The sequence below is a fragment of the Patiria miniata genome, unplaced genomic scaffold, assembly GCF_015706575.1.
Source record: "Patiria miniata isolate m_02_andy unplaced genomic scaffold, ASM1570657v1 HiC_scaffold_3, whole genome shotgun sequence".
Classification (NCBI taxonomy): domain Eukaryota; kingdom Metazoa; phylum Echinodermata; class Asteroidea; order Valvatida; family Asterinidae; genus Patiria; species Patiria miniata.
The window spans coordinates 10,968,394-10,992,392 of record NW_024037069.1 but is presented as its reverse complement, the minus strand read 5'-3'; the positions used below and the strand labels follow the sequence as shown (position 1 = coordinate 10,992,392).

Sequence of the window (23,999 nt, the reverse complement as noted above, 5' to 3'; positions counted from 1 at the left end):
AATGATTTGGTGGGTTTTTTATGTTTGCAAATGTTGTATGTTACTTTTAAGAACAGAAATGCAACTGAAATGCAAGTAAAATTGTTAGGTCTTATTCCTGGACTTCAGTACCTAGTCAGGATTGCCAGTGATGCCGTGGAGCCACGCTCCTTTCCCCATCTCTCCAAGAGTGTGGCAAACTCCTTCCTGGAATCTTCCGCTGACTCCTCCTTCATCTCAGTCTTCCTGCAATTGAATACCACCAAATAATTTGAAGTCAACAAAAAATGTTATTTCATTGTTGAGTTGTGCAGCAAAGCCTATAATTTATAAACTGGGCATTAACCCTAACTCCCTAGGCCTTTTTGCTAGGATGTAGCCTCAATCCTGCAAAATCCTCCAATTGGCCTCATGGAAAAATAGCATACATAGCCTCAATCCTGCAAATTCCTAATTTCTTGAATATGGTCCGTGGAGAGGTGACCACTGCCTGAATCCTGCCAAATCCTCCGGCTATGTCTGTCAATAGGCCGAGGCAGAGGCAGTGACATCCTGGAGCAGTGCGGAGGATTTCAAGTATAATCTAGGCCTAGATTTATGCACGGCAGAGCATAAACAACACAAGGTCCAGCCCAAGACATTGACACAATGCGTCTTCCGAAATCAGCAACGCACTTTTGCCATGTAGCCTCAATCCTGCAAATTCCTCCAATTTGCAAAAAGGATTTGGAAGATTTTGGATGGTTAGGGTTAAAGACAGAATGAACAGTTGATTCACAGGTTGACTGTTACCTATGCATGCACAAAATGAATTACTAGGAATATAAAAAAAAAAAAAAAAAAAAAAACCATTATCCAATCCAGACTGGAACCTTAAGTGCAGAAAAACATGCCAAACAAAATCAGGCCAACTTTACTAACTCTTTAGCTGACAAAATTCTCCAAAAAATTCATGAGGCAAAGACAAGGTCCTCAGTATTTCACCAGCCAAGTTTGAAGTCTCAATTCAGTTTTATAAAGGAGACTTTACTTAACATTTTGCACCTGAGAGTGAAGCCAAGTGATTTCATTTTGAAGCCTAAGACTAGACTGGTATGTGTCCAACTGTTTGAAAAGATTGACCCTTCAGTGGTCTGGTGGCAGACTATGGAGAGATGTGTAGAAATAGACCGGTACCAGATGCTTCTGTTGACACAGATGATTGATGCAGTACTAAACGGTGTTGGACTGGTTGTTTCATGTGCCAGTCTAATTTTTGTGTTGCATTTTTTTCAGTTCCTTAAAGGTGTAGTCCATCATTTGCAGCCATCCGAAAAGTAACTGGCGTAATTATTGTTGAAAAACAAACTTGGTTGAAAGAAAGATAAACTCCCTGTGAAATTATTCTTTCTGGGAAGCTGTCATTTTGAAGTAATCAACGAAAGAAGGCATTTCCAACGGTGATTCTTAAGAAGCACCGTAGGAAAATTTAAATTAGTAGTTCGTTTTGTTATTCAGCGCAGCGCGCACAAGTATTGGAACGACGCACACGCGCGCGCGGTTGTTATAATTCGTCGGATCAGAGCGCGACGTCGCGTATAGCTGCAATTCAAAACAATTCAAAACATGATTCAGTAACTTTGGATTTGAAATTGAGATCTTAGAATGCTGTTTTTCTCGGAATGTACAGCTGAAGCTGAGCTGAAACTTCATCAGGTTAGTTGCTCAGTATCCTTCATTAGATTTTGAACTCTTTTGTTGCTTCAAACGAACAAAATGCACAAATTACAAATGATGGACTGTAGCTTTAAGTTTTGGTAGCCGAGTAACTTTGGACTCAACTTACCGCCTTTGTTTGGGACATGGTCTGGTGATAGTCTATAGATAATCAGACCATGTCCCAATGTTAAAAATGGTGATAAGTTAGTAGGGTCCAAGTTACTCAGACTAAAGTTTTTGGACTAGTCATACACAGTATTGAGAGTCCCAAATTTTCGGACTAGGTTTTACACACAACCACCCACCCACCCAGCCTATTTTTTTTTCAATGTAGGACCAAATAGAAAACACAACATTTTTTCTCGGCCTTAAAATTTAAATGAACACATATCACATTTAAAGGAAAGAATGCTTGCAATTGCAACCTGATGCCAATATTATAAATATCATCTCAATAAAGGTCAATCATTGCAAAAATTGTTGGGAAAGACCTGAATTTGGGACTGAGAAACATAACCAACATGACCAATTTTATTAGGAAATGCTGAGGAAATTTTCTTGACTCTCCATAGCCATGGACTTTGTACACAACCGCTGTGAAGTGGCATCTGGATACTACATTCTTGCCCATCATGCCCATTAAATTTCAAATTGATATTGATAATAATTGATATGCAAAGCAAAATCAAAACCCTTCACTTCAGTAAATTGAGAAACATCATCACATGTTAACACGGTTAAAAACTCAGTCAAGGCAAGCTTAACATGCTAGTTAAACATTCTTTACTCAGTCTAGGACTAGGTAAACAACCAAGAAATGATTACGCAACTTTTTAACCTGTAAACAGCGCCCTCTACCAGTCTACAGACTTACTGCATTTCACCACCTGACCACATTGCCTTCTCTTTTGACATGTAAAATTACATTATTTTAAACGAAATCAATATTTCACACAATCGTTCATATAAACTACGACTCATTTTTAACTTTCTGTTTACACAAAAACCCACAAAAGTAGATCTTTACCCTCATAAAATCACAAGAAATGTTCCAACCGCGTGGTTTGTGATCACCGATGCACACTTTAACCAAGAAATCTGGCACCTGCATCCTCTAATTTGAACCCCATCGAAAACACAGGAAGATTGACACGTTTGACAACTTGAGTAGAGAACCCGACTATCCTCAAAGGTTTTTGACAAAAGAGGGCGCACTAAGCTAAACAAAAAATGAAGCACCATGAGCCTGTCAACTTTTGCTCGAAATTTCTGTCGATCTGTGCCTTTGTTGCGATCTTCGTCGCCATCTATTATTCAAGGGATTCAGCCGGCGAGAACGCAGAGGATCAGGGTGTGTAAACCTGTTGCAATTGTTACAGTTGTACGGCGTAAGTTTATATGCGTGTTCACTAACCCAAAAAATCCAACAAAATAAAACAAATGCTTGATTTAACACATGAGGGCGCTATTCAAGGAAATAGTATTACAAAACACGACCTCTTGAGTCTTGCACCGTCCTTGTGTTGTCAATTCAAAGATTAATGTCAATTGTCATGAGACTGATGTCACAAGACAAAATTGAAATAACAATAACAAGTGGCTGATTTAGTGATTTTGCATTTTTGTTAAATAGGACCCTATAGGGAAATTTTTGCGATAAAGTATTCTCTTTCTAAAGTTTGACTGACTTGTAAGTTGTTGAAGAATTATCCTGCATTGATTGACTTGTCATTTTGTCAATTGATTAAACAATTGAACACCTGTTGCTGGGACGAAAGATGGGAGCCTCACAGTCGGAAGGTAATTCAAAAGGCAGTGGATACTTTGGCCTGACCGACAATATATCTCCTAAAGCTATTTTGCTGTGAGTGCGCTGATTGGCTGTTTCGATGGGAAAGTTGTGATTATTCATGAGAAAAGTGAATGACGTCACATATTTAGTTTGTATGTACCTAGACAACTAGTTGAATGTTACGGTATATTATTTATTATTTATTAAAGCATTTTTTTATTAAATGACTGACATTGAGCGAGTGACACAGTACTGTAGTCTAGTGGATAGTGAGATTAGCTAGCCTATGGATCGAAAGATTCCTGGTTCAAATCCACCAATGCCCATTTTTTATCTACTAATCTCCAAATTTATAGTTGGGATAGTGGTAATCGTTACATGTACTTAGGACCCCGTTCCTATAACGTTACAAGAGACTAACTTTTTTATTCCGCTCAATTTTGAAACTTCCCACAAAATGTGTATTATTTCAAAATTTGTGTTTCAGCCTTGGGAATATTCATATTTTACTAAATGGCACTGGAATTTTTTTATCATTTTGTAACAGCAAGAGGAGAAAATGTAACAATCATTGCATTCTGTGCTTGTTGCTGCCATGACACAATGAAAGCCCGATGCTGATTGGCTGATAAAAAAAAAATTGTATTTTTATATCAGCCAATCAGCATCAAGCTTTCATTGTGTACGGCACTGTCGCCAACTTGGTGTTCAAGTGTGTTTTCTGGTTGTCAACGTCGTCTTTTACCCCGTAATTTCCCTCATAAATCAAAGCCCTGCCTTCTTTCCACAAAATTAAACCTGCTGATATTCAAGAAGGTGTCATACCAGCTGTTCGGACGTGTCAAGAAATATCAGAATGTCCCTTTTGAGTGTCATTCAGTTCAGTCAGCTAATTCAGTGAGTCTTAACCTTATATACATTTGTACATGTAGGAACGAGGTCCTAAAGATAACAATCAGCAGGATAGTTTTAAAAAATGGAGGGTGTCTTGCAGTGATTCCATCGAAACTACTGACATTGGTTCTCAGAGCACACTCACAGCTGAATTGCCGGGCACAGCAAAATATCCACTGCCAATTAAAAATGTATCATGAATATGAAATTAATCACCGTAATGCTCAGGAAAGAATGTGATATTCAGAGATGCCATTTTGTCAGCCGTGAACAAGTTCAAGATATTTCAAGTTCAACGAATTTGGACATGATACTTTTTTTAAAACAAATGTTCAACGATTGACTGTACAGTTTGTACATGTATACAAATGTTAAGGTATAATTTTTTTTCCCCCCAACTTTCACTCGGGAGGTAACACACTGAGTATACAGTGTTTAAACGTCGGTGAAGGGCAAAACCTAATTTGATTTATATCACCCCGACGCAAAATTCCATCTTATAATTAAGGTATCATGTTGCACCAAAGTTAATGTTTTCAAGGAGTACAGCAGTACAGCTCTAAGCTTGACTGACTGAGTGTTTCAAAGAAGATGAAGTTTATAACTGTGTAATGAAAAGAGTCACACATTCTTGTTTTGTAGTTGTGGGTACATACATGTACACTCGTCTCTATGGGGTATTTGTGGGGACCAAAAATGCTGTGGGGGACATCAGAAAGTCCCCACAACTCGGTCCTGATTTGCCTTTAGAATAGAAAACTTTCCCATGACGTGGTGTAGGCCGACCCACTGTTGCAGACTAAACCTAGCTTTTCAGGGTATTTTTGCAGGAAGCTTCCTAGAATCGTGAAAATCCTCCACCGTGCTTGAAGTTGTACCAATGAATTTATACCAGTATCTATGTATTTTCATTTTCAATTAGCATCAAGTCCCATGTAATAAATGTAGATGTAGTGTCAGGCTACATTTCCGAATCCTGCAAAAGCCTCCCAAGAGTTTGGATGGATTGGAAGGATCTGAGAAATTGTTAGGGTCATTGCAAGGTTATGAATTTGTTTTTGGTCAGGACTTGTAAGTGAACTTTTGATTCGAGGATATTTGGTTAAAGCCAGTGTCCATCATTTGCTGCTATCCAAAAAGTAACTGGTGTAATTATTGTTGAAAAACATACTGGTTGCAAGATAGTAAGGGGACTAAACTCCCTGTGAAATTATTCTTTCTGGCAAGCTGTCATTTTGAAGAAATCAACGAAAGAAGGCCTTTCCAACGGTGCGTCTTAAGAAGCACCGTTGGAAATTTCCTTTAGGCCAAAAAAAAGTCTCCGGTTTCTGGTATGCGCGCGTGCGTCGCCGTAGCCATGCGCGTCGGCAAAATGAAAAGGGTTTTTTTTTCAATGAAAGATGATGTCTCAAAACCGCCAAACTCACTGGTTTGACTGGAATCCTGCTGCTGCACAATTTTAACGTGTTTTTAGATGAGGTTATGATCGAGAATAAGCTTTATGTGGCCTCTCTGGTCTCCCATAATATCTGCACTTAGTTTAGTCGGGCACCATTTGCAGTCATCAGCCGACATTTGAAGCAAAAAAAACAGGTAAAAAATTTTTTAAAAAAGCCGCGTCGCCGCACCACTTTTTGGGCAAGCTCCATACCAGAAACTGGAGACCTTTTTGGGGGGGGCATTAGTAGTTCGTTTTTTTATTCGGCGAAGTACGCGCAAGCATTGACACGACGCACATGCACGCTAGGTTGCTATAATTCGTCGGATCAGTGTGCGACATCACGTAGCTACTACAATCGGCTAGTGAGAACTTGTCTCGGACGCTGAATTCAGGCCCGATTCAAAACATGATTCAGCAACCTTTGATTTGAAATTGAGATCCTAGAATGTTGTTTTTCTCGAAATATACAGCTGAAGCTGAGCTGAAACTTGAACAGGTTAGTTGTTCAGTATCCTTCAATAGATTTTGAACACTTTTGTTACTTCAAACGAACAAAATGCACAAATTACAAATGATGGACTATACATGTACCTTTAAAATGAAGTAGGACATAATTGCATTGAAATTTCAGCCCCTGAAAATCTTAACGTAGAACTGTGTGTGCGGCAAGGTGTGATTACTGTGTGTACTTTAGAGTAAATTACATGCCATTGTTTGAAATTTAACATTTATAAAGTGTGCTTTTCCCCCATACAGGGTGTTGAACTTTGCACATTTCATTATTCAGTTTGCTCGGTTAGGATACCATTATACATGTACATGTACATGTATGCACATGTGTTTTCTTTTTTGCAGCTGAGTTCTACATCTAGAATACTACAGATGTACAATGTAAAAAGTACAATGATTTGTTTTCAATTTCGGAGATGTTTTATAAAAATTTTGCAAAGAAAAGTTTAAAACGAACAGCATACCATTTCAATTGTTAGTCAAGGTTTAGCATTTTCTTTTGGTTTTCATTATTCTTAGATGAATTATTCAATTTTTTGTAGGATAGAGATCCAATACACATTATCCTCCACGGTATACCTGAGGACCACAAGTGCGGGCATAAATTGTAATAGTTGTCAAACTCTGTCACGTATCAAAATTTATGACCATTTTATGGCCATCCATCCTATGCCGAGGGTTTTAGCACACATCTTTTTCATATTAACAACCAATGGTGTTAAGAAGTTTCAAAACCTAAATGGCAAGTCTGTAGCATCAGATCCATCGGAGTTTGTAAACAATCTTCCTGCTAGCTCTGAACACAGTGACAAGTATAATCTTACCCTGTTGCCACGGTAACATTTGCTATTCAAGGTCATACCTAGCCGCCCCATTGGCTGGGGGGAGAGGAAATTGACATTATGCAGACATAATTCCCAATGTTACCCATTCATTTAGCACTGCCGTGACACATGACACTTGTACAACATATATTTTCCCACGACAGGCCAAAAACATTCTGATGCTGCAAACCCAAGTGCAGTTTTTTAATTAATCGGAGTAAACCATTTGTGAGACAGGGGTGTAGGATTGGTGAAAAATAGTGAATAATAGTTTTTTTATGTTTGTATGTTGTATTTGCAAAAGAAGTAATAATAGTGCCCAATGATATTGTGTGCATTTCATGTACATGTATGTGTGCACGTAGGTTACATTGGGGCTTGCATATATTGCAACGCATGCGCATGTACCGGTACTGCTGAATGCAAAAAATTTGCATAATAATGTATTCACCATGACAAAAATTGGGTCATAGTACACTGCGATACATGTACTTCATAAATTCAACATGTTCATACAACTATCTGTCTACCCACATGACATCTGTGACCCTGTTGATCTATTTAATATTTTTTTTTTGTAAATACCTTCAATGCCAGCTGTCACGTTTTTGACGAGTGTACAATGGATCAATCAGGCGAGCCTGGTATGAATATGAACAGGCGGAGATGACTCGCCATCTACGCGTGTTTATAATAATCTCCTTCCCCTTCAGTTCACACTGGGGCAGTGTAGTTGGTGCATGTCTCACGGTTGCACACATGGGTAGGGCTCGGATGATAAGGCCGGAGATTGGAACAGATTACCATCCAGTGTCAGGGTAGCATTTACTGAGGGGAGATGACTGTAAGATCTGTGGATCCCTTTGGACTGCGTAGTTGACATTTGAGAGGATTCAACAGTGCTACGCTCAAGCAAGCAACACAACACAAACAGGTTTATTTATCTGTGTACATTGCGCAAGGACGTGCTCATGAAGACGTTCATCGACAGCAACTGCATCTCCAAGGATCATCCCTGTATCTGTCTGTCAAGGATGCCTTGAGTTTCGGAAACGACGCGAGGAAGGGTTGTTTTTTTTCTTCCGTGGGGGGAAGATGTTTTCTCCCGCGCACTCGATGCATCGGACGTTACTCCTGGAGGCCAAACGCAGGAAAGAAACGGGAAATAAGAAAGTGGCCGTCTACAAAGCTCCAGACCAAACAGGTATCACTCGCTGGTTAGCTGTATCAGTGATGCTTCTGAAGCAGATTAAGATCTTCTTTTTGCTCTGAAAAAGATTCAAAGCCATGATATGAAAATAACAAATTTAGGTTAATGAATGCATGATACCATCCTCCATGACGTGTACGTTTAGAGTAGGCTGATCGTTGATATTTATCCTGTTATTATTTAATATCTCTGTATTCTTGTCCACTGTGTATAATTCCTTCTAAAAATGCCAAAGTTATCAGCAAAGTTGAAGGATTCAGGATAATATTGTCTTGAAGGTATATACAATGTAGTATTTGACATGAAGGTTTTCTGTCGCATAGCATGTTTAGTCTTCGTGTAAATTATATGTTAAGGCGACATGGAACATTCTCCCTCATTTTGTAGTACATTGTACATGTACATTAGCATTTTGGGCAGTACTCACAAATGAAACATTACATTAACTGATTTTAAATATTTGAATACATAGTCTAAAGAAAATAGCATGGTGTTCTTCTGGAGTGACTTGTGGTACAGATATTGTCATTTTTAATTATTGAACAAAAGGACTGCTAGACGTACTACAGTGTATGTCAGGCCTCTTCATTTTTTTTTCATTTTTTTTTTTTTTTTTTTAGCATTAATTTCTTTCCGCCTTTACTACACTTATGTACACATGAGTATACCTAATATGTTAAGCTTGACTTGAGCACTATACCAGCGCAAAACTGATCAAATTCCAGTCATAGCAGATTTCACATCACTCTGATAATATGCCAAGTATTCCACGTATGCGGTTGTTTGCCTTTAACATCCTCCAGTCCACATCAAGAAAATTATGGCCTTGCACATGTACCATGACTTGACTTCACTGCGTATATATATACATTACAGTGTGTCCATGGCATTTGATTAAACCTGTAATTTCTAGAATGTTTACTTAGGTGCAGAGATAACAATCTTTTTCTCTCTTTTTTTGACATTGATAAAATAGCTGCCAGTAAAAATGCAGTTGCTACATTTGTATTTACACAGTTGTCCTTTTCGGCTTGTGCACACAATTTGGATGTATTTAGGTTATCATTGAATATCCAAGTTACAGTGCTAGGTGATTTGTGAATTATTCCGAAGTGCATGTATTGAATAATACAAGGACATGCTGATTTCAAAATTGTTACGCTCCACTTCAACGCTCCGCTTCAATTTAACAAATAATTGAAAACTTTTGAGATGTGAAAATTAATGGTAAAGCGGTTGAAGTCCACAAAAAAAGCACATGAGTGTGATGTAGGTTGAAAATTCAAGTAATAGAACATGTATGTACATGTACTTTCATGAAAGTACTGTGTGATTTGTAAATACCGCTGTACAATGCAAGGAAAGGCTCACTTCGAAATTTTCATGCTTCACTTAATTCAATTTGACAAATAATTGAAACCTTTTGAGATGTGAAAATTACTTGTACGTTGAAATTCACAAAAAAGCACGTTAAAAAGTGTGATGTATGCTCATTGGCGGATCCATGGGTGGCACCGCCCCCCCCCCAACTATTTTTTTTTTTATCCCAAGAGTGAAGACTCCTTTTTGTTTAAACTTAAAATGTTGCGTCTCCCTCGCAAGCTATCAGCAGCACATACCTTTTTAGTTTTAATATAACAAGGTGGAAATAGCACACCATATATACTTAATCCCCTTCCCCTTTTTGAAGAGAAAAAAATCCTCAAGCCCTCTGGCCCCTCCCCCCTCCCCCCAAAAAAATTTTGGTTTTGAATCCGCCTTTGTGTAGGTTATGAATGTAATGTGAGCTGTTCAGATCAGGTTGTAGTTTGCAATACCAGTACATGTGATTTTGGCTATTCAGTTATGGTGGTGGACAGCTTAATTGTAACAGATACATTTTCTTTGACCTAAAATTCAATCCCTCAGTGTGTGCATTCCTTTACAACATGGTGGAATGTTTACATGTAATCTAAAGATCAGCTGTCAAATCAATCCATCAGAAAGATTCCCATATCTGGCCATCACTTGTCACTCTGTACACAAACCCTATGAGACTGGTCTGAAAATGTCTACATGTAAGTGTTTTCTCAGTAAATACCTCAATATTATCCCTGCCAAATTTGACTTTTTAGGACATATTATCACTTTCTGATGGCTGATAGGTCACTGAAGGGAAACATTACTGATGGCCGGATATGGGAATCTTTCCCCATCAGAAAGATTCCATGCAGTCAACAGCCACTCGAGGCCCAACATTCTTAATCGATTCAGAATAGCTTTTCGGTTTTGGAAAGGAAACTTTCATATCTGAAAGTTGAGATAAAAAACACATGATTCCATATCTGATTGTACATTGTACTGTCGAATTTAAACAGCCAGGCCCAACATTCTTACTCGATTCAGAAAAGGCTGCATTGCAGTTTGGAAAGGAAAATTTCATATCTGAAAGTTGAGATAAAAATTTCCTGTCTGCGCATACTGTCTAATTAAACAACCACTCAAGGCGAAACATTCTATAAATTCTTCCCGAGTCAGAAAGGCCTGCATTTGGAAAGGAAACTTTAATATCCAAAGTTGAAGCCAGAAGGCTACTAATACTAAGAATTCAATTAGATGTTGTCTGCTCACAGTATTGCCTTATTCGACAGGGAATTTGCGGCCCCCTCCCTCTTGTAACAGATGGTATGTGGCATTCTCAAGCCATGCTCTATGAGTTTACCGTCTACCTTTCTACATCAATAAACCTAGCTGCTGGAATACAGTAGAGAAATGGAATCAGAAATCATTAATGTAACGGTGAGTTGTTGGGAAAGGATCTCGCATGATAAATGAAATTATAATTAGAATGAGGGAAGGGCTAAAAGCCCATATTGAATTTATCATCCTGATGCAGATTCCAACTAATGAATGTGCATGTGTGTGTATTTCTGAGTTTTCTAACTTTTTAAAATTATTCTACTTTTCTGAAATTCATGAATTCCATTACTTGGTACTTGGTTGGTTTCCTCCTGAAAACGTCCTCTTGGGATCTTGGCTAGGAGGTCTCGAGCCCATGAAGCATGACCGGCAAGATTGGTTCAAATACAGTATTAACTTTCCAACATTAAAATTTAATTCTGAAAGTTAAAGTCAAGAATATCCCCTTTTCTTGTCCCTTAGGATGGATAATGTTAGTTTTAGAAAAGGAAAACTCAGTAATTTTGGAAAAAATCTAATTGTCAGAATGATAAATTTTGTAATTGATGTAGTTGCCTAGTAGTAAAAGGTGAAAATTTATGGGCGGGGGGGGGGGGGGGGGATACCAAGAGAAAGAAGAAAAACTGGAAAATGCAAAAAGGCTCACTTCAAGGGAAATGAGTCATTGTTAAAAATAACCAGACGCTTCACAAGCTCTTGAATAAACTCGTCCCTACATGTGTCAGTGCAGATGTTTTTAAAAATCACCGTGTAACCTTTTAAAAATTAATATCACATTATCTGCCCCCATATTCGCCCCTAAAACAAATGCCAAACTGAACAACTTCTTCACAGAATCCCCCCCCCCCCCCTCAATTTGGAATAACAGCCGCAAAATGAGCCCATAATCCGATTGGGGATTCAGATGAAAGGGACCAGGGGCTGTAACCTGTGCAAAGTCACTTGCCGTGACGATAAGACGTCAAAGAACATCCCCCGGTCCCGCGACTACGTTTGGATCCCTCCCTTCGGCAAGTTGAGCAATTTGAAGCACTCTGGAGTTGATTAAAGAGATAATGCACTTATGGCGTCCTCACCCTTGAAATTCAGAACATTAAACTGATGATGACCTCTTGAAGAGCATGATCCTCTTGTACTGCCTAGCCTATTTGTTGACATTTGTTTTAAGCTCGTGTTAGTTGCTTGTAAAACCTAATGCATAAAATACCTGAGACAGTTTACCAATTCCTATAGGGCTCGCTTAATGACGGCCATGCATCTCTGTACGAGAACTGCAACTGTGTATTTTACGCAATCAAGCGCGCATTGCGCAGTGTAGAAAATGTTCCAAACACGCACGCTTGTTGCTCGAAATGTGTTCGAAATACGACGCAGCTGATGCGCGTTATGCAAGTTGACGCTCAAAATGCTGATGCACGTGGATGGTCTGTAGGAAATGACGTCATTTGAACGAGAACTATTGGTTGAGAGTCTGTTACGTGGGTGATTTTAAACCGCCGGTAAAACACAATTCGTTCTGCGTCACATCGTGCAGTATGCGCAACACGCCAATTTCCATGTAAGGAAATTTTTAGCAGTACGCGGCCGGAGACATGGCCGGAGGGGTGTTTCATAAACATGAAGTAAAATTGTTGAACAAAATTGCTGGAAATTTGTGATTTTTTGGGAATAAATACAGTGTATGTGCTGGGCGAAGTATGTTTAAAACCGGCTTCATCCCGGGCCATTATCCACGTCCAGGCCCCTACTCTGCCTGGTTTTAAACATGTACTTGTTTAAAACCAGCCAAGCATATATTTAGTAATAACCCTTATTATTTGTCAGACTCCGCCACTAGCGTTAAAGCTGGCTCATCCTTCCCACCAATGGGAATATACGAATGCAAATGCAAAGGAAGTTTGATGTCACAACATTTTGCAGCAAAAATTCACAGGAGTTGAAATGTGCCCTGCAAACTCTTGCAAATTCACAACACAAAACTTGACGTAACATGACAAATCATCATGTTAAAGGGAATGTACATCATTGGCTTATGCTTTAGTTTTCAGAAATGAACTATTTGAGGGGTTAGTATAATAGATCAAATTATTGTTACACTGACATGTTTGAAGTTTTGTTTTTGAAAATGCTGGAAAAACCAAGAAAAACAAAAACGTTCAAGTAGTCTGGTTCCCTGACTCCACTGAAGATGAAATGGATCAATTTACAGATGTCGGAAAATTGTACGCTAAGGGAACCAGTCTAGCTGACCTGCACCCATTCATGAACATAAAACCAATTAGCAAACAAAATTGGACTGAAAAAAAAAGGTAAATTTGGAGCAGTAGTGAAAAATAGTTAGGTTTTTCCTACAGTGGTCGGCCGACCACCGTTGGAAATGTAAACAAAAATATAATTTTCTTGAAAATGACTTCACACCAGGTGCCATAATTTTACAGGATGCTTTTTTGACTGTTATTTACCAACATCCTGTAAGGTATTTCGTAAAAACTTGGTCATTTTATTTTTCGATGTTTGCAAATGTTGTATTTTCCCTTTAACTTGCGCATTAGTAAAATGAAGCATACTGTATTGTGACAGTTACATTGTAAAGCCACATTGATTACAAGATTTGCGATTTTATTGACGAAAAAGTGTTTAGCTCAGGAAAAATAGGAAATCTGCCATCCTGTTTTATTGATTAAATCACTCATCTAACTGGCATGTTTCCGTTCAGTTAGATTAATTTACAATGTTTGTTGCCCCTTTAAAATGGTCTCAACCCATTCCACTTTTAAACACGATAACACTGTACGGTCACTGCACAGAGCCCAAGGCTTGTACATCTAAGTATAAGTGGTGAATTCAATTATTGGAGTAGGTAGTTTCATTATTTTAAGTCTCTTCTTTCTGAGAAATAGATTTCTGCTATCGGGCAGTACCGTGACACAAACATACCCACTCAATGTCAAATTGTAATGAGCATTAGGACTGATCCATTTTTTCAACGGTGGTTTTTCTTTTTGCAGTGTTTAACATTATTGATTCTTTGGGTTTTTTTTGTCAACCCCAGTAATGGGATATTTTTCCGCTTCAGGTGACCTGAAAATTGGACATGAATCCACCAACCATTACATATCATTTTGACAGGTTCTTCATGTTGTTTTACATGCAGGCGTTTCTGCCTTCAAATTGTCCAACTATGTAATCTAGATATCACGCAGGCACCAAGTTGTGTTTGCTGTGTTTATTAACTCCATTTAATTTCTGGTTTATTAAATTTAATCTGCATTTGCAGCCTGAAAGTTGACCTTAAACGTACCAATTTGTAAATTGTTTTCTTAGCCAAAAACCCCCACAATATTTGGGAACCAGTTAAAATTGCAATATGCATCACACAGTCTTTTTGGTTGGTAACCTGATTTTCTTGATTTGCTATTTGATATCAGTCTGGGACTATGTAAAGATACAGCAGAGAAACAGATGGCCATGCAATTATTAAATGTCAGTGTACTGAGATCTGATTACGTAGTACATTGTACTGATCTTGTTAAGGTGTATCTGTCCATGTGATTGTTTCTATGCAAGAGGCAAATTTACATATATTTAATCCTAACTCCCTAGCATGATTTATAGGACCCATACCCATCCTGGCAAATTCGAACACCATGCGAGAAACTGCACACACATATTTCTGACTTAGATTCTGGAGGTGTGCCAACCCAATGTCAAAGACTGTCAGTTTAGGGGTACTGTACTCATCCTTACAGATTCCAACAAAACATGTCGTTGGGGTTTGATGGGTTGGGGGAGGTTAGAGTTAAAACATTGAGTACGTTGTCATTTTCAAGTGACAAAAACCTGGAAAATTGATAATTGTTCTATTTTGAGTTTTGTTTGCCATATTATTACATTTGACACAATGTCACAAAGAAGAATTTGTTTTAACTTTCAAAGCAAAATATTGTTTACTTTAGTAAAAAATTATCATAAACAAACATTTCACAAAAAGCCTGAACTCAAGTTTTTTTCTTTTTTTCATTTTGACCAAAAGTCACCTTGTTAGTAGGGCAGAGGGATCGCGCATTGCTCTGCAGGCGTCGGGATGGGAACGGACGCGCACCCGTGGACGATGTTGAAAAAGAACAGACGTGCGCATGCTCCGCTGTTGTTTGTTGTGTAAAAGTAACAATTTCTCATATCGTTTTTTTTATGTTTTCACGAAGTGACAAAGACTTTGTTCAATGTAATGGGGTAAAACGTAAAGGCTTCCGCATATTGCTGTTTTCACGAAGTGTAAAAGAGTTTGTATTAATGAATTACTGTTTAATTAAGAGAGACTTTTAACAAACAATTTTGAGCTAGCAAAGAACGATGCCTGTGTTAGTTGACAACGCAAACAATTTTCCAAATCTGTAACTGAAAAGTGGTCGAAAATGTGTTTTGAAAAAAGGATTAACTTGAAATGTAATTATCTTGGGATGACCTTTTGCAGGACCGTGATATCCAGGGTGAGTAAAAAAAAAAAAAAAAAAAAAAAATGTCAGGACCATTGTTTTAGTGAAGTTCTGAATGTAGCACTTTAAAAATCTAGGATATGAAAGCCCAATTCATAAGCTTTCTTTTAGTACAAGAATCATTCAAATCACTCATGTACTTTTCAAGTTGCGGACTTTTAAACACAACCACCATTTTAAAGTTCTGTCCATGGATCACAAAACGGTAAGTATTCTTTCAGCAAAACGAAAACAAATCTCACCTTTTGTGTGATCCGTGGACAGAACTTTAAAACGGCAGTTGTGTTTAAAATTCCATAACTTGAAAAGTACTTGAGTGATTTGAATGATTCTTGTACTAAAAGAAAGCTTATGAATTGGGCTTTTATATCCTAGATTTTGAAAGTGCTACATGCAGAACTTCACAAAAACAATAGTCCGGACATTTGGGTTTCGTGTTTTTTGACTCACCCTGTAGAGGTTTTTGTCACTTAGTGAAAAACTGTTGACTTGTGAAAGGGTTCCACTTTGCACTGGAGCTTGTTTCCCAATTTAAAAATGTTCATGTACTTTAACAAGTATTCATAAATACCTCAGACAGTTTACGCATTCCTATTGGTCGAGAGCCCATCACGTGGCCGGTCTTAAATGGATGATAAAGTCATGGCTAGCTGGTCTTAAACACTTTTCCAGTGTCACAATAAAATGTGGACTCCTAAAAATCCAGTGCCTCTTACTGTTTTATTGGTTGAACGTTCACAATCCTTGTAGGCATGCGCAACACTACCAGCGAGTCAGAATTTTATAGTTCTAAATTCAAAACGCAACGCCCCAGGTGCGTTCTGCGCGACATCGTGCAGAACATGCTGCGCGCGCGTCAATCTCCATAAAAGGGTTGTTAACAATACTCGCCAGCTGAACACTCCATTATTTTGCTAGAGGGATGTTTCAAAAAGCATGAAGTGAACTTGTTGAACAAAATCAGGATTTTTTTAATGAATTATTTGATTTTTTTTTACCGAAAAGGTTTTTATATTACCCTCGCCTCCAGCTCGGGTAATTATCAGCACCAAGACTCTAAGCGGTCTTAAACAGAGTGATAAAAACCTCTGGAGCACACATTTATTCCCTTAAATTTAATTTCCGTGATTCACTTAAAGAACTGTTTTTTAGTCAGTCATTCATACATTGATTGGATATGATATTTTTTGTAAATTTTTTACTACATCAACAGCAATGTACACATGTATGAAAAGAGAAGTTTTAACCAGTGCATGGGAAAAGCCCTATTGTTACATGTACATTGAGCACGGATCAAACTTGAAAGACATCAACATTTTCCAAGAATTTTTTTTTCAAAAGCCTGGCTCTCGATCACGCTATTTGAGGTAGACAATGCCAAGGGCATGGGGTGATTTTTGAAATGAAACAAAATCAGGTTGTGTCATCAGAACTGGGTGTGCGGTGTTAGTACCGAGATGAGGTCAGCTTATAAAACTAAAAAACAAAATGAGTCAACAAAATCTGGAAATGTGTGTGAAGTTATTCTAAACAGAGACCCTAAACCTTTTTAAAATCTTTTCTCTGCGTGTGGGTGGGGTAGGCCTACATGCCTTTTATGGCACGCTGTGGCATTTTTGTAGGCCCCAGAATTTTTCGTAGGCCCCAACTTTTTTGTAGGCCTAGGTACAGAGCCTACTGTGCCTATTGGATAATCCGGGCCTGCAGGAGACCTTGTTTAATTGGAAACCCGGATGTTGTTCACATCACTGAACTTCAACAATGTGTCCGTGGCCGTGCCATGACTGTGCAAGGTTTTTTGTGTTTGTTTCCTGTAAAAGATAGAACTGTCAAAGTGAAGTTCGATCACACGGAAGTGTCGATAAGGAAAAACAATTGTTGATTCTAGGTTGACACTCTTGTCCTTGTTCCTGGTACGTACATGTATAATAACTGTAAGGTGTGACAGGGAAGTTACAGTTTTGATGCGCTAGTTGGCACATTCACACGTAGTTTGTATTGCTGAATCCTTTGCTTGTGCTTTGTTTTGGAGAAGACAGTTTTGCCTGGAATCAGTGAGTTTGAGTTGTTCATATTTTTTTATTTTACTAAGGTAAAGTTGTCAAAGTTGTTTTTGTTTTAAGGTAATTTTTGTCACTGTTGCAGTGGAGATTTATATTAAATTTGTACACATATACACAATGTATGTAAATTACATTGTACATGTGTAATTAATCTAATTGGCCAATTTTATGGAACCTCTGGCGCTGAGTTCAGAAATTTGCTTTGTACAACATGTTTTTGCTGCTTAGCGAAAAGGGCTGTTTACTAATAATACCATACAAAATGTATTGCCTACATGTACTATGTACGAGTGTTTTTTTGTTCATTTGTTGCTACGTGTAAGTATACAAGTTTGCTAAGCAGTGTGTTTAGTAGGTCCTATGAAATTGGGCATGTAAAATCCGGTATTGCCACCATGATCTGGAAATGTTAGACTTAGACTTAATTCAAGGAGTCAGTTTGTGATACCAACCAGCAAAGCACATTACATAAGAGTGTAGAGTAGAGTGCCCTTTAAAAAGAGAAAACTTATGATTTTCCCCGGCACGAAGGATTGTGTAAATAATGTCTCTTGTATAGACTACTTCAGCGACCTAAAACTTAGAAGCCGTTCTGAGGTGCAACGAGGCTCTTGCTCAGGTAGAATACACACACTCTGTCCGGGCATCCATCAACCAATAGGGTAAACAAAATACGCATGCCTCATCATTGACAACACTGCGGCTTGCACGCGAATCTGTGTCAAGCTAATTTTGTTTGCCAAAGTACTCGATATCATTGGTAGGAGCTTCTGTGCATGAGGGAAAAAAAATCTGAAATTGATTCTTGAATCAAGACCATATTAGGCTTGGTTGGTGGACTGAGCTTTTTTGACATTTCACATTAGAAAGACTCTTATTTCTAGTTTTTGTTATTTTTGTCGTAGATTATTCAAAGAGAGAGTACGAGATGTCTGTGGACCAGGAGGAACTGAAGAAACGGCTGACGCCTATGCAATACCATGTTACCCAGGAGCGTGGAACTGAACAGTAAGACACAGTCCATCTCGTTTGCTTGCAAGATGTGCAGACGTTTTGTTTAACAAATGACAAAAAAAACCTTCTAAGGATCTTTTGTGCCAACCTAATGTCTAAATCGTTTCACTGTGATTTAAGTGTGAATGTTGTTGGGCGGTTCTACGGTGTCAGACGTACATTTTGGATAATTCAACAGTGTGCATAATACAACTTATAATCATAAAGTGAAGTTTGTTTATTACAATGATTTAAAAAAGAATTTTTACATCCAACTTTTTGCTGTAATAGAAATCAGCTTGGAACACCATGGTGTCCGATGTGCTCAGAGAAATTGTGTACTTATTAATATATTTTGTTGGTACTTATTAATGAATTGTCTAGACACAAGTAACATCTGAAATGTTGAACATGAATTTCATGATCGTGTCACATTTTCTTTGGTGAGCCATAGAGTATTGTATTTATTTCTCCCTCTACTGTACCTCGCTCACAGCAGTCAATATTTGTATAGTAGTACCCGCACTTGTAGATGTTTTATCATTCTTTCTTTGACAGGGCATTTTCTGGTGAATACTACAAGTTGAAGGATAACGGTGTCTACCATTGTGTTGTATGCGATGCTCCACTGTTCAAGTGAGTTCTGTTTGCATGAACTTTATCTTTGTGGATTGAACTGAATTTTTTTGAGGGCATTAACATGAAGATGCAACTTTGATAAGTTGCCTTTAGGAAAAATTCTGTGAGGATCAACTGTCATGCCTTCTAAGTTTTGTGAGGATGTAGACTTGGGTACTGGTATTCAAAAGGTCCATGTTTTATCATTTTTTTAATGAATCCTTGAAACTGCACCTTTGTGTCCAAGTTAAAGGGAATGTACAACATTTGCTTTTGCTGCAATTTTCAGAAATAAATGAATTTGAAGGATATGTTGTTATAGCAAATATTGTTACACTGACTCACGTTTTTTAGGTTTGTAGATGCTGGAAAAACCAAGAAAACCAAACATATTCTTGTAGCCTGGTTCCCTGACCCCACTTAATATGAAACGGAGCAATTTATAGACTTTGGGGAATAATTTTTTTTCGATATTTATACAGTGTTTATAGTAATACAAGTATTTTCAACTCTTATCTGGAATTTTTTTTCTCTGCAGATCAGAGACAAAATATGATTCTGGATCGGGTAAGTATCATATTATTATTAGCGTGTTTTATCAGTAAAACTGTACATTATGTTTTCCTCAATTATGACCTTACCATTTGTATCTCAGCTCTCAGTCTGGTACCAGTTAATACATCTGTCTGATTTTTACCCATAAATGTCACAAAATGAGCAAATTCTTCTTGCATGTTAAGTATAACTCCTGACGTATCGTTGGTTTCTGCTGACCAAGAACACTAGAGGAACCTTTGCCCTCACAAAGACTTAGCTATTTGTACCATATCCCAACACATTGTTTGCATTTTCTTAACCGTTCCTGTACCGGTATGTGAGCATCTTTGGTACATCCCAGTGAGTGGATATATAGTGCCATGTATTGGGCCCACTTTCATGGCTCTGTTAACCACAGAATTCCACGCTTACGATCACCATTCTGTGCTAGCAACACCAGTGAACAAAATTCTGTGCTAACCCTGTAAGCACAGAAACCCTACGGAATGTACGCATGGCATAAGCCACATTTCCTTGCTTACCTGTGAAATACGCTTACCATAAGCACAGAATTTTGTATTGTAAGCAGGGATTTTTTTTGCTAACTGTAAGCAGAATTGGGCCTTCCTTCACGCAGTCCGTAGTGACGTGAATGTTTTCTGCTGTTTCTATTGCCCAGGCTGGCCCTCCTTCTATGACCTGGCTGACAAGGGAGTGGCCAAACTACACCGTGACACCTCCCACGGGATGGTCAGGACAGAGTGTAACTGTGCCAAGGTGAGTGCAGAAAATGGACCGATCCGTTAAGCCACACCCCTTGATTTGTCAACCAATCACAGCTGAGACATGTGTACATGACGCACACAGCCTAAACATGCAGTGTGGCATTGGGAAGACGGACATGATATTGGACACTTGCCAAAGTGGGTGGAGCTTAAATTTGGAACAGTCCAGACTACTTGCCAGTTGAAGTGGATCAAGGCCCCTCCCTCTCCTTCATTGGTAATTGTTCAAATGCAAAGTGGACGGGGCTTAAATCTGGAATATTCCATTGTCAGGCAACTTGTTAGTTGATAAAGATTAATGCCCCTCCCTATCCTTCATTCAAAGGCGGAGTGGGCGGGGCTTAAATCTGGAATAGTCCATTGTCTGGCAACTTGTCAGTTGAAATTTATTACAGCCCCTCCCTATCCTTCGTCCTTCATCGATATTTGTTCATATGCGAAGTGGGCGGGGTTTAAATCTCGAATAGTCCATTGTCAGGCAACTTGTCAGTTGAAATAGATTGAAGCCCCTCCCTATCCTTCATCCTTCATCGATAATTGTTCACATGTGAAGTGGGCGGGGCTTAAATTTGGAATAGTCCATTGTCAGGCAACTTGTCAGTGGTAATAATTATATCAAAGCTCCTCCCTTTTCTTTGTCCTACGTGAATATTTGATCTATAATATATCGTGAAAATCGATACACTCTGCGCCCCTTTTCAACTTATTTGCCGCATTCTTTTTCAATTCAGTTTGATTGTTTTGTTTCAATAGTGTGGTGCTCATCTGGGCCACGTCTTTGATGATGGGCCAGCTCCTACCAGCCAGCGCTACTGCATCAATTCAGCATCCCTCAAGTTCAACCCGAAAAAGAAGCCTGAGAAATCAGATTTATAGCCGAGAATTTCAACCAAAAAAGTCTTATATTTTGATACAAAACATAGCTGTATCTAAGCCATACATTATAAGTAGGTTTAAGAGAATTCAGATTCATGTTAATTGACAAATTAAAAAATGCAATCTCGGTGAGACAACAGGAGCATAAGATGCTGCAAGCTTTACTGTTATTCGCACAATTTCTAGGTTTTCTTTTAAACTAATTTGTGGTTTGAATGGTTGGGACATCTTAAAAACTTGCTGAAACGTTTTGTACCAAAGTTCACACATGCTTATACACTAGCATCATAGATGATTCTTACAAATTTGAGGCTTCCCCGACTGTGTTCTAGGTTCTTATCCAACTTTGTTCTGTGCATAGTCAGAGTCGCGTACACTGGTACACTCCTAATCCTCAACATTCACAATTGTGGTTTCTGACTAGCGCCCCTTGAACAAAAACATTGACAAATTGGGAACCACCAACATAGGGCTGGATAGCTCAGTTGGTAGAGCACCAGAACGGCAGTCCAGAGGTCACAGGTTCAAACCCCGATCAAGTCATTTTTTTTTTCAACTTTGAAAAAATTATGTTCAATTTAAGGTTAGAATCTTATCTTGACAGTTTAAAAAGTAAGACTTTAAGGGAGTTGTGTTATGAATGATATATTAAGGAAAATATTGGGGGGGAAAATTTACATGTGAAGGGAAATATTTTTAAAAATTTAGAGTAATATATGAAAAAGTATTTAGTATTGCCGGGAAGGTTTATTTAGAAATATTATTGGTGTTTCTCAAACAAGTAATTTTACAGAGGCGGAAAAAGGAGGTCTTTCATAGTGGCTATTTGACAGTTTGTTACTGATGAAACAATTTGAATCGACTGTTGGGTTTGCAACTGGGAAGTCACACAAAAAAGAGGAAATTCAAATCTTTCCAAGAATTTGTACAGTGTTTTTCTATTTTTGATGGCATACATGGGAAGTGAAAAGGCAAAAATCAGCTGATCTTAGGAAAAGTTGCACGTCTGGACTGTGTAGCATTTAGGTCACGGCTCATGGGTGTCAAGATTGCATAGTGCATTGGTATTTTCTTGGTCAAATTTCACAGAATTTCTAATTGAAAAAAAAAATAACAAATCTATTTGCTAAAAAAAATTCAGCTCTGCAGCGGTCACCAAAAAAATTTGGCTGGTTACATGGTTTTTTGAAGTAGATCTTTCTGGTGCTTAGCAGTTCCTTGAAATTTGCCTCCGGTTTCAGACGGAAATATACAAATCACCACAGGCTTACCGTTGGACAGTTATATATTGAAACCAAAACTTTACTGAAGAAAGCATTTGAGTTTCTCACATTTTAAACTAATTTCAGCATTGACAATATATAAAGAGTTTAGTTCAAAACGCGATATATCCATTTGAAAAAAGTGAAAGATGAGTACAGTAATGAAACTTTAAAGAATAAAATTTAAAACAGTACAACAGCTGTTTCTATAAAACTTCATTTTTCGCTTCATTGTATTCTTAAGTTGCGTTTAAGTATATAAAAGCCGCCAAGACTGAACTGAGGCAGCCAAAAGAGGGCTGGTTTCTAAAAGGGGACAAAATGGCATATATATTGCGTTTTGGAAAATGCTTGAAAATTTCCATCAAGACAGAATTTTAATTAATTTTTGTCTTTCTGAGCAAATATGAAATAAACGCACAAAGCATTGGCTCATGGTTAACAATCCTGTGTACTTTTCAACAACTGGCAAAGAAAGATCGTTGTAAGCGGCTGATTATTATATGGATAATATTAACCCAACTTGGCATTGGAATTTGTTTGAAAACCAAAAAATTATGAGCGATGCAATTTCAGTTTTTACATTTCAAGATGTATTTTAACACTTTGTTGAACTTTGAATAGTGTTGAATGGAAGACAATGTTATTTTTTCTCTCTTGAGATTTCTTAAATAAAAACGAAAAGGAAATGTTTGTTTGATGTGGTTCCTTTTGTTTTTATTTGTTTTGGGGTGTAAAATATAACCTGTTTAGCTCACAAATAACAGGGGGTGGATATTGACAAAGGGATGTCTTGGCCACATTTCAATACCTTTTCACTTGACCAGACTGAATGATTCCAAATTGATTTGCAAAGACTTGGCCACTACTCTACAATTCTGGCCAAATCTCGCTGGGCCCCCAACCCCCCGGCCCCTGCTCAAATGTTGTCTCTCATGACGCGGTGTGTGCTCCATCAGCTGGAGAGAACAACATTGAGCGGGGGAGTGGGTGACCGTGGCAGGCTAAGGAAGTGTCCCAACCATTTTGGCCAGGATTGTAGAACCATTCAATGGAGACCTTTTTTGTTGTTTATGTCATTTTGAGCATGCGCACATTTAGCTTCAAAATGACGTAAACTGCAGGCATGTTTTCCTCGGATCAGCTGATTTCCTCTTTTTTTATTCCCATTTCTGTCATTCAAAAATAGAAAAACACTGTACAAAGTCTCCTGACTTTTGGAATTTCCTCTTTTTTTGTGAATGTACAGTTGCATGCCTGAAACTGAAAAGGACCGGTCTGTTTGCTGCCACCAATCATCTAAAAAATCTCCCACTGTATAACCAGACAAGGAAAACCAGAA

The 23,999-nt window shown here is 38.2% G+C and overlaps 2 protein-coding genes across 6 annotated transcripts in view; one reads left to right on the top strand and one right to left on the bottom strand.

Annotated features, from left to right (window-relative positions):
• LOC119738409 (DDB1- and CUL4-associated factor 1-like) overlaps window positions 1-2,794 on the bottom strand; it is a 40,698-nt gene extending 37,904 nt beyond the window's left edge. The window contains exons 1-2 of the mRNA XM_038213295.1: window positions 2,705-2,794; window positions 112-225 (exon numbers count right to left, since the gene is read on the bottom strand). Of these exons, the coding sequence (XP_038069223.1) occupies window positions 112-215 (104 nt within the window). The 5' untranslated portion in view covers window positions 216-225; window positions 2,705-2,794. The remainder of the gene's footprint in view (window positions 1-111; window positions 226-2,704) is intronic.
• Window positions 2,795-2,869: 75 nt separating this feature from the next.
• Window positions 2,870-23,350, top strand: LOC119738410 (methionine-R-sulfoxide reductase B3-like). Of its 5 annotated transcripts, none has more exons than XM_038213297.1 (6): window positions 2,870-3,028; window positions 18,492-18,594; window positions 19,138-19,215; window positions 19,736-19,764; window positions 20,414-20,511; window positions 21,273-23,350. In XM_038213297.1, the coding sequence occupies exons 1-6, from the start codon at window positions 2,908-2,910 to the stop codon at window positions 21,393-21,395; spliced, it is 552 nt and encodes a 183-aa protein (XP_038069225.1). In that variant the 5' UTR covers window positions 2,870-2,907; the 3' UTR covers window positions 21,396-23,350. The 5 variants fall into 5 exon arrangements, with proteins under 5 accessions (XP_038069225.1, XP_038069224.1, XP_038069228.1 ...); XM_038213296.1 differs by having other exon boundaries at window positions 2,871-3,065; XM_038213300.1 differs by lacking the exon at window positions 2,870-3,028 and adding an exon at window positions 3,182-3,477.
• The last annotated feature ends 649 nt before the right edge of the window (window positions 23,351-23,999 follow it).